The sequence below is a fragment of the Microcebus murinus genome, chromosome 4 (assembly GCF_040939455.1).
Source record: "Microcebus murinus isolate Inina chromosome 4, M.murinus_Inina_mat1.0, whole genome shotgun sequence".
NCBI lineage: Eukaryota > Metazoa > Chordata > Mammalia > Primates > Cheirogaleidae > Microcebus > Microcebus murinus.
The window spans coordinates 57,190,315-57,206,118 of record NC_134107.1 but is presented as its reverse complement, the minus strand read 5'-3'; the positions used below and the strand labels follow the sequence as shown (position 1 = coordinate 57,206,118).

The 15,804-nt window shown below is 44.7% G+C and overlaps 1 protein-coding gene across 1 annotated transcript; it reads right to left on the bottom strand.

Moving 5' to 3' along the window:
• Positions 1–2,388: 2,388 nt before the first annotated feature.
• On the bottom strand, positions 2,389–10,029 carry TRIM21 (tripartite motif containing 21). Its single transcript, XM_012764680.3, has 7 exons — positions 9,948–10,029; positions 8,503–8,951; positions 8,122–8,217; positions 6,655–6,885; positions 4,575–4,597; positions 3,798–3,898; positions 2,389–3,445 (listed from the first exon to the last, which is right to left on the bottom strand). The coding sequence occupies exons 2-7, from the start codon at positions 8,911–8,913 to the stop codon at positions 2,877–2,879; spliced, it is 1,431 nt and encodes a 476-aa protein (XP_012620134.2). The 5' UTR covers positions 8,914–8,951; positions 9,948–10,029; the 3' UTR covers positions 2,389–2,876.
• Between the last annotated feature and the right edge of the window lie 5,775 nt (positions 10,030–15,804).

Genomic DNA, 15,804 nt, shown 5'->3' with positions numbered 1-15,804 from the left:
TGCAGCCTGGAGAAGGCTGTGGGCTCAATACTTCTATCAAAATGGTTCCCAAGGCAGAATCAGGAGGCTGAGAGAGGATGTGGCCACATTCTATATCTCTGGGCAAGTGTGTTTCACACTATGACAGGCCTGTGTTATCTGATGCTCTTTTATCACTATTAACCAGGCTGTGGTTGGGGAGAGCTTCAGCCCCAAATCCTGGGTTTCAGGAACTGTAGTAGGGAGGAAATTTCATCAACAAAGCACTCAGAGCCTCATGCTGCAGTGACTCACACTCCCCTGAGCAGACATTAACTCCCTCTAGCCCCTTCCACACCTTAGACCCTCCCCACCTGCAATCCCTCACCAGGCTGGGGCAATTCCTGCAGGAGACCCAGGGAGCCCAGCCCCACAGGTCTCCAGGCTCTGGCCGTTATCCTGTGGCAGCCATCAGAGGTCCAGGTCAAAGGTGAGGCCAAGAACCAGGTCGAGTGAGAAACACGCGTGCGTGTGTGCGTGCGTGCGTGCGTGTGTGTGTGTGTGTTGAGGAGGAGCTCTAAGGATGCACTGGCTGGAGAACAAGGATGTGTGTGTGTGTGTGTGTGTGTGTGTTGGGGAGGAGCTCAAAGGATGCACTGGCTGGAGAACAAGGATGTGTGTGTGTGTGTGTGTGTGTGTGTGTGTGTGTGTGTGTGTGTGTGTTGGGGAGGAGCTCAAAGGATGCACCGGTTGGAGACCTTTTCAGAGGAAGAGAGGGTGGATGTGGGTGGAATGAGGCAGAACCATCCAGGGCTGCGGGGTCTGAATCTGGAAGGAAAAAGGAAGTTTCTTCCATCAGAGAGAACTGAGGAGATGGAAACAGTGAGGGGTACTTAGGGTTTGAGAAGAGAGAAGGGAGGGAAGGAAGTTGCCACAACCCACTTATCGGGACACTGCAGAGGGAGTCCATGTCCCACCATTTACTTCTGACCCCAGAGACCACACCACCCTCTTGGGTCTCTGTCTGCAGAAGCTGTCCGGTGCCTGTCCCTGCCAAGGGCAAGAGCAGGTAACCTGGTCACCCAGACAGGAAGGAGATGAAACCACCTTCACTACCACGCTTTCTCTCATGTTCTCCTCTCACCTTGGCTGACAGGACACTTCATCCTCTGCAGTGGGAGCACGTGGAGGACAAACTGGGCTCTTTCTTCCTAGTGCTCATGGCTTTAAAGCTGCCTTGGAACACACGCTGACAGACACACATTTCTCCAGGCTCCAAAACCCTTATGATTGGGGACATGGTCACATCCACTTCATGCACACCTCTTCTTTGGGATCCCATAGTGAACGCAACATTTACTCTTCTGGAGAAGTCAGAAAACTTTGCCCAAGAGCAAGCATTTCAGAGAAGAATGATATTAAAATTGCATGTGTCGAGGGGCATAGGAATTTACCAGTTGTCAAGGAGAACACTGAGAGCAGGGGACACCCCAACCTTGACCCTCCAGGGGCAGAGAGCTCCAGGAACTTGGATTTTGTCACTGGTCAACTACTAAGTAAAGGGACAGCCTTGCAAAATTAACAGGAAAATATCAAATCCTGCAGTTTCCTAGTAACAGTTAAAGATCAATCCTATGAGTTCTTTCACTAACAGGCACCCTTGGGAGTTCTGTTTTACACTTCTGAAAAGAGCTCAACAGACAGAAAAGTGATGTAACTCTTTCTTAGAATTTCTTTTGAGGATCTGTTTTTAGAGTTCCTGAGTGAACAGCAGGGTCTGAGATTCAGGCCTCAGCCATATCTTGAGGGCAGAGTGACATCTCTTACGATAATCCCTTCTTCAAGGAAAGGCAGGAGAGCCAACTCTTGGACTTCGACATCGTGCTGCAGTTTCAGTTTCTTTTTTATTAGCTCTCTGCCAGGAAGAAAGAACTGAGTGGATGCAGCAGTACCCTATTAATCTGGCTACAGCTATAAACCTTCTTCACCTCCTAAATAAAAAGCCTGAGTACCTGGTTCTTTCTGCCAACATCCCTTTACTTCCTTCAGTTCTGTGTTGGCCCTTTTTCCACCCACGGAAAAGTAAAGAAACTTCTATCCTAGTCTTTGGAGAAGTCTTTATCAAGACCCATGTGCACTAGCTCTCCACACCCTAGGACTAAGAACATGGTCAGAAGGTGTCTTAGGTCTGTAAGGGTCAGAGATCCAGAGAGCTATACTGGTCCCAGAAGAACTTTATCTTTCAAAACAAGGAGTTCTCTCATAGTGAGGAGGTAGCACCCCCTCAGGGAGTGTTCAGAGCCTCACATGGTCTTGTTATCACAGTGGCTGCTGTGGGGAGTTACACAAGACACTCTTGACCTGAGTCTTCAGTCCAAGCCAAATATTCCAAATATGGGGGGAGAGAACACTCAAGGCAAGAAAAACATGAACAATGTAATAGATATATCATTATTAATTATATTCAGATCTGTCAAGTATTTCAAGATTAAAGAAGAACTGAATGGGATAGATTAAGGTACAACTTTTTTTTGAAAGTCCTTTTGCAAACCATGTAAAATATAATAGAGATGTGACCAAAGGCAACAACCTAGAGACAGAAAGGAGAAAAAAAAACCAAAAAACTTCAGTCACATAAAGACGACAGAATCACATTTTTGTTGATCCAGATTAGTTTGGGCCAAATATAAAGAGTTCACTTCCGTGGGGAGAATCATAAAGCAATCTAGTGCAGGAATATTGCTGTTGAGGTGATCTTGCCGCTAAAGCCTGCTGGCTGGGATCCTGATGCCTCTGTGAGACATCAGGTGATCTCTCTCTGAGAGACAGAGGTGGCACAGAGTTCATGGGAAAAGACACAGGGTCTGTGGCTGAGAAGGGGTGTCTCAACAGGGAGGGTTTCAGCACCCAGAGTGCCATCAACAGTCGGTGGGTCCCTTATGTCTCGTCTTCAGCAGACGAAGGGTCAGAGGGGCTGCGTTTCCTCCTGTGTCATTGAAACCAGTACTGAAGAAGGGCCGCAGAGGTCCAGTGAAGTCACATTCAGAGAAGAGGTAGATGAGGGAGCCGTTGTCAGTGATGTTGTAAAAGGAGACAGTGCCAGCCTCATAGTCTAGGAAAATCCCGACTTGGCGTGGAGGCACTCGAAGGTGGAGGGGAGTCTGAGGGTAGGTGCTAGCCTCATATTTTTGTTTACTCCACAACCAAATTGTCCAGAAGCCATTCTCGGAGCTGGGAGAAAAAATACCCTTCCTCCGTACCGTGTCCCTGCAAACCCCCAGGTCCCAGGCCTCCTTTCCCGTCACATCTACCTCCCAGTAAAATTTTCCAGAGTTGAAGCGCTGAGCACCCAGGACCATGGGATAATTGTCAAATCTCTCTTCATTCTCAGGTACCTCCTGCCGAGAGAGTCCAAGCCTCACTTGTCTTCGATCCTCTGAAAGGAGGAGCCAGGGGTTGGCTGTGTCTGGATCCAGAGTGACGTGGACTGTAGAGAGAGGACCACAGTCAGGTCTCCTGTGGGGGAAATCAGTAACCTGTGCCTATGGTGGGGGGATTTGTGTAAACTCCAGGGCGAGGATGAGGGTGACCCTGAACCTCAACCTATAAGGAAGTGACCCTCAGCTAGTCCGGCCTTTGCCCTGACCTTTGAGACAACCATCTTCCCTACCTCCGTCTCTTCCCTACCTCCGTCTCTTCCCTACCTCTCTCTCTGCCCCACCTGCTCCGGCCTGCCTCGGAGCTGCTGTCCATTCTTCTTCCCCCTTACCCCGGGACCCACTCTGCACCCTCGGTATCCCCTGCAGCTCCAGCCCCACAGCTCCTGGAGCTCGCCTCACCTCCACACATCCTCAGCACGTCCTTCAGCCCCGGCACACAGCACACACTACTCAGGTTTGGGGAGACAACGTCCAGGTTCTTCACGTTGCAGGACTCACTCCTGGGGAAAAGAGAGTTTGAGACTCCTTTCTTCCACTCCTACCTCCTATGTCAAACTGTTATGCTACAACTTCTGATAATTCAACTCAATTTCACAAACAACTCTTGTATTCAGGTCTCTGAGAGAGGAGGTGAGAGGTAAAAATGTAGGATTTAGTTCCTACACAGGAGTTTCTGGTTATATGAGGCTCTGCGGCATGTGGACAGCCTATCTCTTCTCCAAGCCTGAGGTCAGCATATATCATCACATTCTATTTAATTTTACAGGCAAAGCATCTGATATAGGCTGAATTACTTTTGTAAAGAAACTCAAGGAGTCTTGCCCATGCTGTGGGTCTTATCATGGCCTTTCTGAGAGGTTTGTAATTGATTATATTCCATTTAAAGAGGAAATCCCAGCAATCTGTAGTCCTAGAACTTCCCAGAATTTCCCTGTTTGGCAGGCCTTTACTGGGTGCAGATATTATAATCCAATTACTTTGGGGAATTCACCAACTGAGGTGTCCATGTGTTAGCCTTCTGAGACCAAAAAACTATTTTATAGAGCATCAGATCTTTGAAAATAGGGAGGTGGATGGAGAAAACTTCAGTGCAGGTATTTATAACATGATAACTTTTTTCATAGTGATATATGCTTCCTGCTATCCCCTCTTCTAACAAAGAAAACTTCTCCTTACCTTTCCAGGACAATTTTCACATCCTGAGGAGAAAAGAGACAGAGAGTAAGTTCTGGAGTTTCTGTTTCACCACTGAGATTTCAGTCCTGTGGGCGATGTGATACCTTCTTGTGGTCCCTGGGGCACTGCCCTTCCCCTTCCTCTGGACTGAGGCCCAAAAGATGATTCTGACCAGCTTAGAGCAGAAAGGATGTGTGGATGTTTGTGGAATCACCAGGGTGTGGTGTGTGGGTGTGACTTATGGCTAGGTAAAGATCATCAGCTTAAGGACTCTGACTCAGAAAGACCAGGTTCTTGGGGGCAGGGGAGAGGAGGGAGGAGGGTGGAAGAGGGCAAAGAGTCCAGCCTGGCTGAAGTCCAGGGACAGTCACACAGAGAAAATGGCCAAGTAGGATGCCCAGAACCTGCTCTATTTCACTTGAGGGCTTGTGTTGTTTGGGGAGGAAGGGTTGGCTAGTTAGAGCTCTGTCCTGTGCTATAGTTAATGTTCCCCCTCCTGTACAGGAGATAAAATCATCTGAGAATATTCTGTTGCAGGGGCTGGACATCCTTACATGGGAGCTGGCAGGCTCCAAGGCCCAGTCCAAAGTGCTTTAGAAAGCCTGGTTCAAGGCTGGGCAGAAGAAAGTTGAATACAATCAGCTTTTTTTTTGCACAAACCAGAAAGAAATGGCTTCATGACCACATCTGACAGAGACAGTGAAAAGGTATGGGAAAAAGAAGAACTACAGGATATTAGAGCAGAAGGGACTTCTGAGACCATCTAGTTCATAGTTTCCCAAAGTGAGGCAAACATATCACTGATGGAAGTGAGGTGATTTTAAGTAGAACATATAGTGATGGTTTTTCTAAAAAAAGTTATATATTTATTTTAATCTTAACTCTACATCTTATTGTTTGGGTAAACCTGTTCAAGTTATATAGCTTTAGTCTCTCACTAAGTTTCAACATCTCTGGATCTTGGTCTTCCCATCTATGAAACAGAGATAATAGCAGCACCACCTGAATGCCTGACAGGAAATATGGGCTATTTAAGAATTTGCAAGCACTCTGGGAGACTGAGGCGGGAGGATCACTCAAGGTCAGGAGTTCGGAACCAGCCTGAGTGAGAGCGAGACTCCGTCTCTAATATATAGAAAATATTAGCCGGGGACGGTGGTGCATGCCTGTAGTCTCAGCTACTCGGGAGGCTGAGGCAGAAGGATTGCTTGAGTCCAGGAATTTGAGGTTGGTGTGAGCTAGGCTGATGCCATGGCACTCTAGCCTGGGCAACAGAGTGAAACTGTCTCAAAAAAAAATTGCAGTTAATATTATTGTTATAAAATAAGAAACACCAGTAACACATAAACACATGATTTCCCAGCTCCTACTGCTTTGGAAACATTTCCTTTTAAACTTAATTTATTCAGGGAAAAGGATAAGACAATTTAAAGAAAAATAACATGTTAAAATAATATAGATAGTTCACAAAAGTAGCAGAAAATGTAAAGATAAGACATTTATGACTAAAGTTTGGCAACCCTTGTTATTTAGTCCATTCCCTCTCTTGTTTCACAAATGCAGAAATTAGGTCCAGGAAAGGAAAATGACTTAACCTAGAGTTATGGAGAGAATCGGTGGCAGGGCTGGGGCTTGGCTACTGCCTCCTAATTTTCAGTTTGGTGTTTTTAGTTATGTTACATTTACTTTAAAAATCTTTTCATGGCCAGACACTCAAAGAACCTTACTATATTTTCTAATTTAATCCTCATAAAATCCTTTGAGACCTGTAATATTAGAATGTTGATTTAACATGTGAGAAACTGGACCTTGATCAGAAAGATCAAGGTCCTACACTTGGTATGTGTTAGAGCAACACTTACCAGGGATGGCCATTTCTGTTAATTTTTGAATGGAATATTCCCTCCTAATCTGTACTCTTCTGTGCCTTGAATGCAAACCACTCATGGGTCTGAATTCCAGTTTGTGTAAGAATAGCCCAGGGACCAGGTTTCTGTTTGTTCTAACGGTAGCTCCAGACAGCTCTGGCTTTTTTCAGTTACTTCTTGCAATTCAGAGGGGGCCTCCATCCTCCTCTTACCTGCAGCAGCTCCAGTGCTGAGCTGTGGCTTCTCCGCTCCAGCTCTGAGATCAGCTCCTGCAGGGCCTGGCTCTGCTGGGCCAGCTCAGCCTCTTTCTCCCCCAGACGTCTCAGCTGTTCCCTCTCATCTTTCTCAAGCTCTTGCAGCTGCCTCTCTTCCTCTTTGTCGAGGAAGATTTTTTGCTTTGCAAACTCTGCATGAATCGTAGATTTTTGTGTCTCAACCTTCCTCTTTGGTGTCAAGGGAAAGAGGAGAGAGAGAGAGAGGAGGGGGAGAGGAGGGGGAGAGGAGGGGGAGAGGAGGGGGAGAGGAGGGGGAGAGGAGGGGGAGAGGAGGGGGAGAGGAGGGGGAGAGGAGGGGGAGAGGAGGGGGAGAGGAGAGAGAGAGAGAGAGAGAGAGAGAGAGAGAGAGAGAGAGAGATGGTTTTTATTAAACTCTCCCAGGCTTTGGGAATGGGAGTATCAGTACCTATCTCTAGTCCCTGTAGACTCACTCACTCACTCACTCACTCACTCACTCACTCACTCACTCACGCTGGGGAGGTAGGTGGGTGAGGCTTCTGGGACTGAGAGGGGAACGAACGGGATTGGTAGAGAGCCCATTGTTGCTGGCCTACCACCATAGCTGGACGAACCTGTTGCATCAGAGACATTTTTCAACCTTTCTTCCAAAACCCAGTCACCACTCAAATGTGTTGCTTTGTCTTCATGTCTCAGTGAGTTACCAAGAGGGGAACACCTGTTTTTACTCCCAATAACCTCACAAAGTCAGGTTCACAATATCATCTACCATCCCTAAGTCCTGGGAAAGGGTAGCTTTGGGACCTTCTTTGCTCTCCCTTTCCTGCCAGGAGCTGGAAGGCTACCCAGTGACACAGGATGATTCCTTTTGCCACTGCAGCCTGCCTCACCCTCCTCAATCCCAAATCTTCCTCTTCTGGAATACACTGTCCATTCTACTCCTCTCTAATGCCTGACATGCCCCACCTCTACTAACAAATCACCAGTGCGGAATGAACTTTGGTTCTCCATTATTATTGTGGATCAACGACTTGGATACATTCAAGCAACTAACTAGTCAGATGACTTTTTCTACCTCAGGCCTTGATGGTTTCCTGAAGTCTATTCCTCACAGTCCTTGGTAGTTCCTGAAAGACCTATCAGTTGGACTTCTATCCGAGGGTACCTCTGTCCCAGACAACAAGGTACTGATGCTGTTTGCTGCCAAGACTGGGCTCAGAGGAGCAGTGGGCTTTAGGGTATAGCTCAACCCTCTCAGAACCTTCTTCCATGATTCTTGATCTTTATGCCTTTATGGGGAGCTCTCCTTTGAGCCTCCATTCTGTTTATCCCCTCTCTCTGGAGATCTAGAGGTCTATATCTCATTCCTCAGACAGAGATGGCTATGGTTAAGGCTGTGAGTCCAGGACCCTGGGCCCTACCCAGCCTTCAGGACAAGATTCTTGCCTTCCAGTCTGCTCTCTTCACTGCAACTTCCACTTCTAAATGCTCAGCTGCCTCCTGTTTTCTCCTCAGTTTTTCCAATGCCACCTGGAGCTTCTCCTGCAGAAGAAGATAACAGATTAGTCCCAAACCAGACCGAGTAGTAGGCTGGGGTGATCCTTGAAGCACTGTCCTATAACATAGCCCCTGCTCCTAGGGAATGAGAAGGTTGTGTTTAGCCTGCAATTATCCCCTTACATTAGGCATGGAAGGAAGAACGCCCCTCCTTTCCCCATCTCCTCAACTCCAGAGGTGACTCTTTCCCATCCCCACTTCTGGGGAGCAAAGCACTTATCAGGGCCCACCTTCTTTCTTCCTGTTGGTGTCTCTGTGTTAAGGCCTCACCTGGTACTCCTGAGCAGCCTCCTCGATAGGGAGCCTGGAGTGGTCACGGTGTTTACGAGATTGGGCACACACCCAGCAAAGGACATTCCCATCGTCCTCACAGAACAGGTGAAGTTTCTCTCCATGCACTGCACACTGCATCCCCGGTGTGCCCTGCTTGGTGGCATCCTGGCTCATTTTTCTCAGGTTTTCCATCATGTTGGCTACCTGCCGGTTGGGTCGTAGGTTCTTGAGCTGAAAGCGTTGCCGACACACAGGACAGATGCTGCGCCTGTCTCTCCCAATCTCAGAGATGCATTCCCGGCAGAAGCTGTGGCCACAGTCGATGCTCACAGGATCCACAAAGGAATCCAGGCAGATAGGGCACGTGACCTCCTCCCACATCATTGCCAGGGGCATTGCTGAGGCCATGGGGGTGACAAGTTCCAGTTAAGCAACACTGGGGAGACCTGGTAGGGAGAGAAAAAAGGGAAAAGAGAAGACAAGAGGAAGTTTGCATGAGAAAACAATGCAAGGGAAAACAGAGGAAGAGTGAACTGGAAGGATGGAAACAAGAAAACATAAGAACATCAACCTGAACAAGAACTTCTCCTCCATAGTCTGGTCCACTGATCTGATCAGTCAGAAGGAGAAACTGCATCTCCCAAACAGGCAGGGAAAATTGGTGGGAACCTCAGAGCTAAAGCTGTTGACAGTTTTTTCATCATGTCCATCCCTGCTCAAACCCTCGGTGCCCAGGTGTTTCCCACCCATCTTCTCCCATCGTAAGCCAGCAGGCCCCGTGTTGCTGATATGATGCAGATTATAACGGAGCATTATTATCACAGGAACAGTGGCCATTGCCCAGCACCTCCCACGTGCCAGAGATGCTACTGCTTTGCCTACATCTTCACTGATCATTACAATCATGCACACAGGTGTTGAGAGCACTCCCTGGGCTCTTTCTTCTCTCACCTGCTCCAAACCGACTTCCTGTCTTCATGTACTCTCGGGCATAGAGCAGTCTTCAAAGCACACACATTTCTAGTTGAAGGCCCTAAACAGCCTGCCCCTCTCTCTCCTGGGTGGGATGGGGGAAACTTTGGCTATGGGAGTCTCAAACATTGCAGACCTCCTCCACACCGGGCGGGGTTAGTCCCGGTTCTCACAGCTCCATCTGCCCCACCCCCCAGCTCAGGTGCCGGTCTCGGGGCAGCTCCAGCCACTGCGGGATGACTCCCAAGCCACAGTCACCTCCCAGCCCCCTCCCGGGAAGAAGGGCCATCGCGGAAACAACTGCGGCGCTTGGGCGGAGGGAGCCCGGCAGCCGAGAAGGGGCAAATGGGGCAGGCTCCAGCGGTGGGGACAGGTCGGTCGGAGGGGGCTCTTCTCCGCTGGAGTGCGCGGAGGAGGAGAGGGGTCTCCTAGGGAGGGCAGGGGTCCCTGGGTCTAGCGGGTTCACTCACCAGATCAGCAGAGTCCAGAAGGCCGGCTCCCTATTTCACTTTCATTTTCCGCTCACCCGCAGGACTCGAAGGAAAGGGGCGGGGCGGAGAGTGGGCGGGGCCAGGGGCGGGGCGGAGTGACGCGGGCGTGGGGAGGGGCAGGAGAGCGTGGCGGAGCGGGAGGGGGGCAGGGGAGCGAGTGGGAGGGACGGAGGGAGTGCAGGGGACAGAGCTGGGCACCGTAGCTGTCAAGGCTTTAGGAAGCTGGGACCCAGCGAGAGCAGCTCAGCCCGTGTCACCGTCCCCTGTTCAGGGCGCACGCCTCCAGTCTTCATGATCTGATCCTGTAGGATATTCTATCTACAGGAGGAGTTTTTTCTCTGACACTGGTCATCACCCCACACCTAGATGCTATGTCCACGTGTGGAAGTTGCTTTTAAGGAGGTGTGGATGCAAAGAAGAGTGTCTAGTGCTCTCCCTCAAGTGCCACCATTTGCTTCCTACTTCCAGAAGGGAATTCTCTTTCACGTGACTGGTACTCTTGTAATACTTGGGTGTGAGAGATTTACACTGCATGACCCCAAGGCAGGTGTCACGTCAGTGAGTGGGAAGAAGGGAACAGGTATTCATTGAGAAGCAGCTGTGTTCTTGCCATTGAGCTAGGGATATGCTCAGGTTATATTATCTTTATTTTTAAATTGTGGTAAAATACACAGAGCATTTACCATCTTAACCATTTTTAAGTGTACAGTTAAGTGGCAAAGAGTGCACTCATATTGTGTGACCATTGCCATCCATTTCCAGAATGTCATCACCCCATACTGAAACTCTGTGCTCATTAAACAATGATTCCCCACTCTCCCCCACCCCACCTCCACTCCCCAGCAACATTTTTTTTTTTATTTAACACCTTTACATGCAGCAAAAACATTTTTTTTTTAACATATAAAAAAACCAGACTTTATTTTCAAAGCATACATTTTTACTGGCTGAGTGAAAGAACTCTATGCAAAAGCAAGGCAAGGATTGGGAGTGGTAGAATATAATAAGAGAGGAGAATGTAAATTGTATTTTCTATGATATACTCCCTCCACTATGAGGATGTTTATCAAGAAAAAATATGACAATCACAGATACTTCTAGATGATCGTTTCTTCACATATTTTAAGTGTATTCTCCACTACCCACCTAAGACATTTACTTGATATTAGTTGTGAATATATTTTTTTGTACTTTATTGAGGTAAAATATACATAAAAATTTACCATCTTTACCATTTTACATGTACAATTCAGTGATAATAACGACACACATATTTTTTTCCCTTCTTCCTCTCCTCCCCCCAGCCCTTCCCCAGCCTCTGGTAGCCACCATTCTACTCTCTATCTTTGAGATCCACCTTTTTTTTAATCCCACATATAAGTGAGATGATACAATATTTGTCTTTCTGTGCTAGGCTTATTTCACTTAACATAATTGACTCTAGTTCTGTCCATGTTGCTGCAAATGACAGGCTTTCATTTTTTTTGTGGCTGAATAATATTCCAATGTGTATATATACCATATTTTCTCTATCCATTCATTGATGGGTACTGAGGTTGATTCCATATTTTGATCATTATGAATAGTGGTGCAATAAACAGGAGTGCAGATATCCCTTCAATATATTGATTTCCTTTCTTTTGAATATATGCCCAATAGTGGAATTGCTGGATCATATGGTAGGTCCATTTTTAGTTTTTTGAGGAGCTCCCATACTGTTTTGCCTAGTGGCTATACTAATTTACAGTCTCACCAACAATGTATGAGGATTACCCTTTTTTCCACATCCTCCCAGTATCTGTTATTGCCTGTCTTTTTTATATAAACCATTTTAACTGAGGTAAGATGATATCTTTTTGATATCATTTAGTTTTGGTTTGCATTTCTCTGATGATTAGTGATGTTGAACATTTTTGTCATATACCTCTTGGCCATTTGTGTGTATTCTTTTGAGAACTGTCTATTCTTTTCCCATTTTTAAGGCAGATTTGGGTTTTATTGAGTTCTTTGAATTCTTTATATACTCTGGCTATTGATCCTTGTCAGATGGCTAACTTGAAAATATTTAATCACTTGTAAGATGGATAGCTTGCAAATATTTTCTTCCATTCTGTAGGCTATCTCTTGGCTTTTTTGATGGCTTTCTTTGCTGTGCAGAAAGTTTTCAGTTTGATGTAACCCTATTTGTCTATTTTTGCTTTGGTTGCCTGTGCTTTTGAGGTCTTACACAAAAAATCTTTGCCCAGACTAACGTCTTGAAGCATTTCTCCAATGTTTTTGTCCAAGTAGTTTCATGGTTTAAGTCTTTAATCCATTTTGATTTTATTTTTGTGTATGGTGAGAGATAGGGGTTTAGTTTCATTCTGTGTACAGTTATCCGGTTTTCCCAGCACCATTTATTGAAGAAATTGTCCTTTCCCCACTGTATGCTCTTGGTGCCTTTGTCAAAGATAAATTGGTTATAGATATGTGGATTTATATCTGGGTTTTTTTATTATGTTCTGTTGGTCCATGTATCTGTTTTTATGATAGTACCATACACTTTTGGTTACTATAGCTTTGTAGTAAATTTTGAAGTCAGATAGTTTTGTTCTTTTTGCTCAGGATTGCTTTGGCTATTCAGAGTCTTTTGTGGTTCCACATAAATATTAGAATTTTTTTCTATTTCTTTGAAGAATGTCATTGTTATTTTAATACAGATTGCATTGAATCTATAAATTGCTTTGGGTAGTATTGTCATTTTAACATAATTCTTCCAATCCATGAGCATGGAATGTATTTCCATTTTTTTTGTGTCCTCTTCAATTTCTTCAGAGTTTTATTTTATAGTTTTTGAGTATTGTTCTGTCTTTTCTCATAATACCAAAAAAACTGTTTTTGAATTTTTTTTCTTCCCTTTCTGTCTGGCCACTTCTGAATCTTCTTTGCTGGCCTCTTTCCCTCCACTATTAGTGTTGGAAAGGCTCACAGCTGTATTCTGGGCCCTCTTTCCTTCTCCTTCTAACCTTCCTCATTAGGATATCCAACTGATTTCCTGTATCTTTAAAAAGCATCTAAATATTATGAATAATTAACAGAATCAAGAACAAAAACCATACAATTATGTCAATAAATGCTGAAAAAGCATTTGATAAAATTCAACACAGTTTTATGATTAAAAAAAAACCTCATCAAAACATCAAAGTGAGTATAGAAGCAACATACATCAAAATAATTAAGGCCACATATGATAAACCCACAGCCAACATGTTGAATGGGGAAAAACTGAAGGCCTTTCTTTTAGGGATAGGAACAAAACAAGGATATCCATTCTCACCACTTTTATTCAACATCATACTGTAAGTCCTGGCCAGAATAATTAGGCAAGGAAAATAAAGGGCATCCAAATTGGAAAGGAAGAAGTCCAGTTAGCCATGTTTGTAGATGGCATGATCTTATACCTAGAAAAACCTAAAGACCCATCCAGACAACTATTGGAGCTGATAAATGAATTCAGTAAAGTTTCTGGATACAAAATCAGCATACAAAAATCAGTAGCATTTATATATGCCAACAGTGAACAATCTGAAAAAAGGTCAAGCAAGCAATCCCATTTATAATAGCTACAAAAAGTATAATATACCTAGGAATCAATCTAACTAAAGAGATGAAAGGTCTATATAAGAAAAATCTTTTTTCTTTCTCTATGACTTTGACTTTTCCAGGTACCTGATATAAATGGAACCATAAAGTATTTGTCCTTTTATGACTGGCTAATTTCACTTAGCATAATGTCCTTAAGATCCATGCATGTAGCATGTGTCAGAATTTCCTTTCTTTTTAAGACTGAATAATAAATATTCCATTGATGTATACCATATCTTGTTTATCCATTCATCTCTTGATGGACACCTGTGTTTCTTCCACCTTTTGGTTATTGTGAATAATGCTATGTCTGGTTTTATTTAAGCCACAACAATTTGGTGACTTAGGGGTTATTATCTTTACATCACAGGTGGGGACACTGAGGCTGAAAGGAGCGAAACACTGGCTTGAGCCAAGTAAGCACAAGTGCTCAAGAGTGAAAGGTCCAGGGAAGACTCTCATTTTAGTGATATCTCAGAGTAAACAGACTATCCTGTCCAAACAGAAGCTGCAGGGCAGCTAGTAGGTGTGTGGCCTTAAAATGTAGAGGAGAAAAGAGAAAGGTTGGTGAGGCTAGAGTTCTCCATTCATTCCAATTCAGCCATCTTGTCTGTTTATTTTTGTACCTTATAACTTAAGGTAAAAAAAAAATCAGTTGAACTTTGGTATTTCTTATAGATTTAAGAAACCTAAAAAGACTTCATTCTTTGAAATTTCTAGTTGTTTTTAAGAGAATTTTTGCTCAGCAAAAGGCTATATCAGTTGATATCTAATGTGTACATTGTGCTTCTGTACTCAGATTTGATCCCAGGCACATAAACAAGCCCAGAAAGCAGAAAAGAGTGAAAACAAAATTGAAGGAGACAACTGTATTTGAATTTGCAGACACTCAGAAAATGACTCTGCTTCACATCACTGCGGACTCTGTTGTTTCCTGCAGGCATTGACTAAACCATTGTTGGGAGGGGTAGAAAAGAACATGGGGTCTCATGATAAGGCAAATGTGGATTTAGTGCTGACTCTGCTATTTACTAGCTAGGTGCCTGTTTCTCTAAGCCTCAGTTTACTGTCCATCTGTAAGAACCTGAAATTTCTAACTTAAATTTCAATGCATAAAAATAGGATGTGTGATAGGTATGGGAAGGCCTATATTGGGCTGTAGCCTGGGAGGACAGAGGTTCGTTTCCAGGTTGGAAGAACCACTTGGAGGATCTCAGGGACTGCTAATGGCATCAAGCAGACTGAACTTTGAAACATCCTGTTCTCTAATCTCCAAGACACACTGGGGCCTACAGTGGAACAAAGAGGAGCCAGGACATTGGTAGCAGGTAGTCTGTCACCTCTAAATTGTCTTCTTTTCCATGCTGGAAAGAAAGGAAGAGGAAATGGCTGAAGTTGGGGAATTAAAAATTCTGACCTTCTGCAAAATACCTAGCAAGTGTTCAAAACTCTCAAGGTCATGGAAACCAAGGAAAGATTGAGAAACTAAGGAGAAATAATGACTAAATGCAATGTGGTACCTTGGAATGGATCCTGGAATAGAAAAAAGGCATTAGTGGAAAAACTGATGAGATCCAAATAAAGTCTAGACTTGAACTAATAGTAATGTACCAATAATTAATACCTTGGTTTTGACTAATGTACCATGCTATGTAAGATGTTAACATTAAGGAAACCAAAAAAATTAAAAACAATTAGTTAGATGGGGCACATAAAAAGGCCCAGAAAGCAGAATGAAAACAGAGTGAAAGAAGATTGAAGGAGACAACTGTATCTGAATTTGCAAACACTCCGAAAATGACTCTGCTTCATATCACTGCAGACTCTGCCATTTCCTGCAGGCATTGGTGGCATACACTGTAGTCCTAGCTACTTGGAAGGCTGACAAGGGAGGGTCACCTGAGCCCAGGAGTTTGAGGCTGCAGTGAGCTCTGACCAGGCCACTGCACTTTAGCCTGGGTGACAGAGCAAGACCTTGCCTCTAAAAAAAAAAAAAAAAAAAAAATGGGTGAAGGATATATAGAAACTATCTTTGCAACTTTTCTGTACATGCAAACTAAAAAGTTTATTAAAAACAAACAAACAAACCCTGACCATGAGTGGTAGGGAAAGGTTATTGTAACATGCTGGATGTAGAGGAGTCCAGATAGGTTACTGAAACAAGTTCTCAAAATGGGCTACATATCTACTCACCATCAAATTGGTACTGACT

Bases quoted from the DNA above. Each gene is read 5' to 3' on its own strand.
- TRIM21 (XM_012764680.3), bottom strand. From the start codon at position 8,913: ATGGCCTCAGCAATGCCCCTGGCAATGATGTGGGAGGAGGTCACGTGC. The intron at 3,899-4,574 runs GTAAGGAGAAGT...TCTTTTCCCCAG, and splicing joins GTGAAAATTGTCCTGGAAAG to GAGTGAGTCCTGCAACGTGA. The intron at 3,446-3,797 runs GTGAGGCGAGCT...CTCTCTCTACAG, and splicing joins CGTGCTGAGGATGTGTGGAG to TCCACGTCACTCTGGATCCA.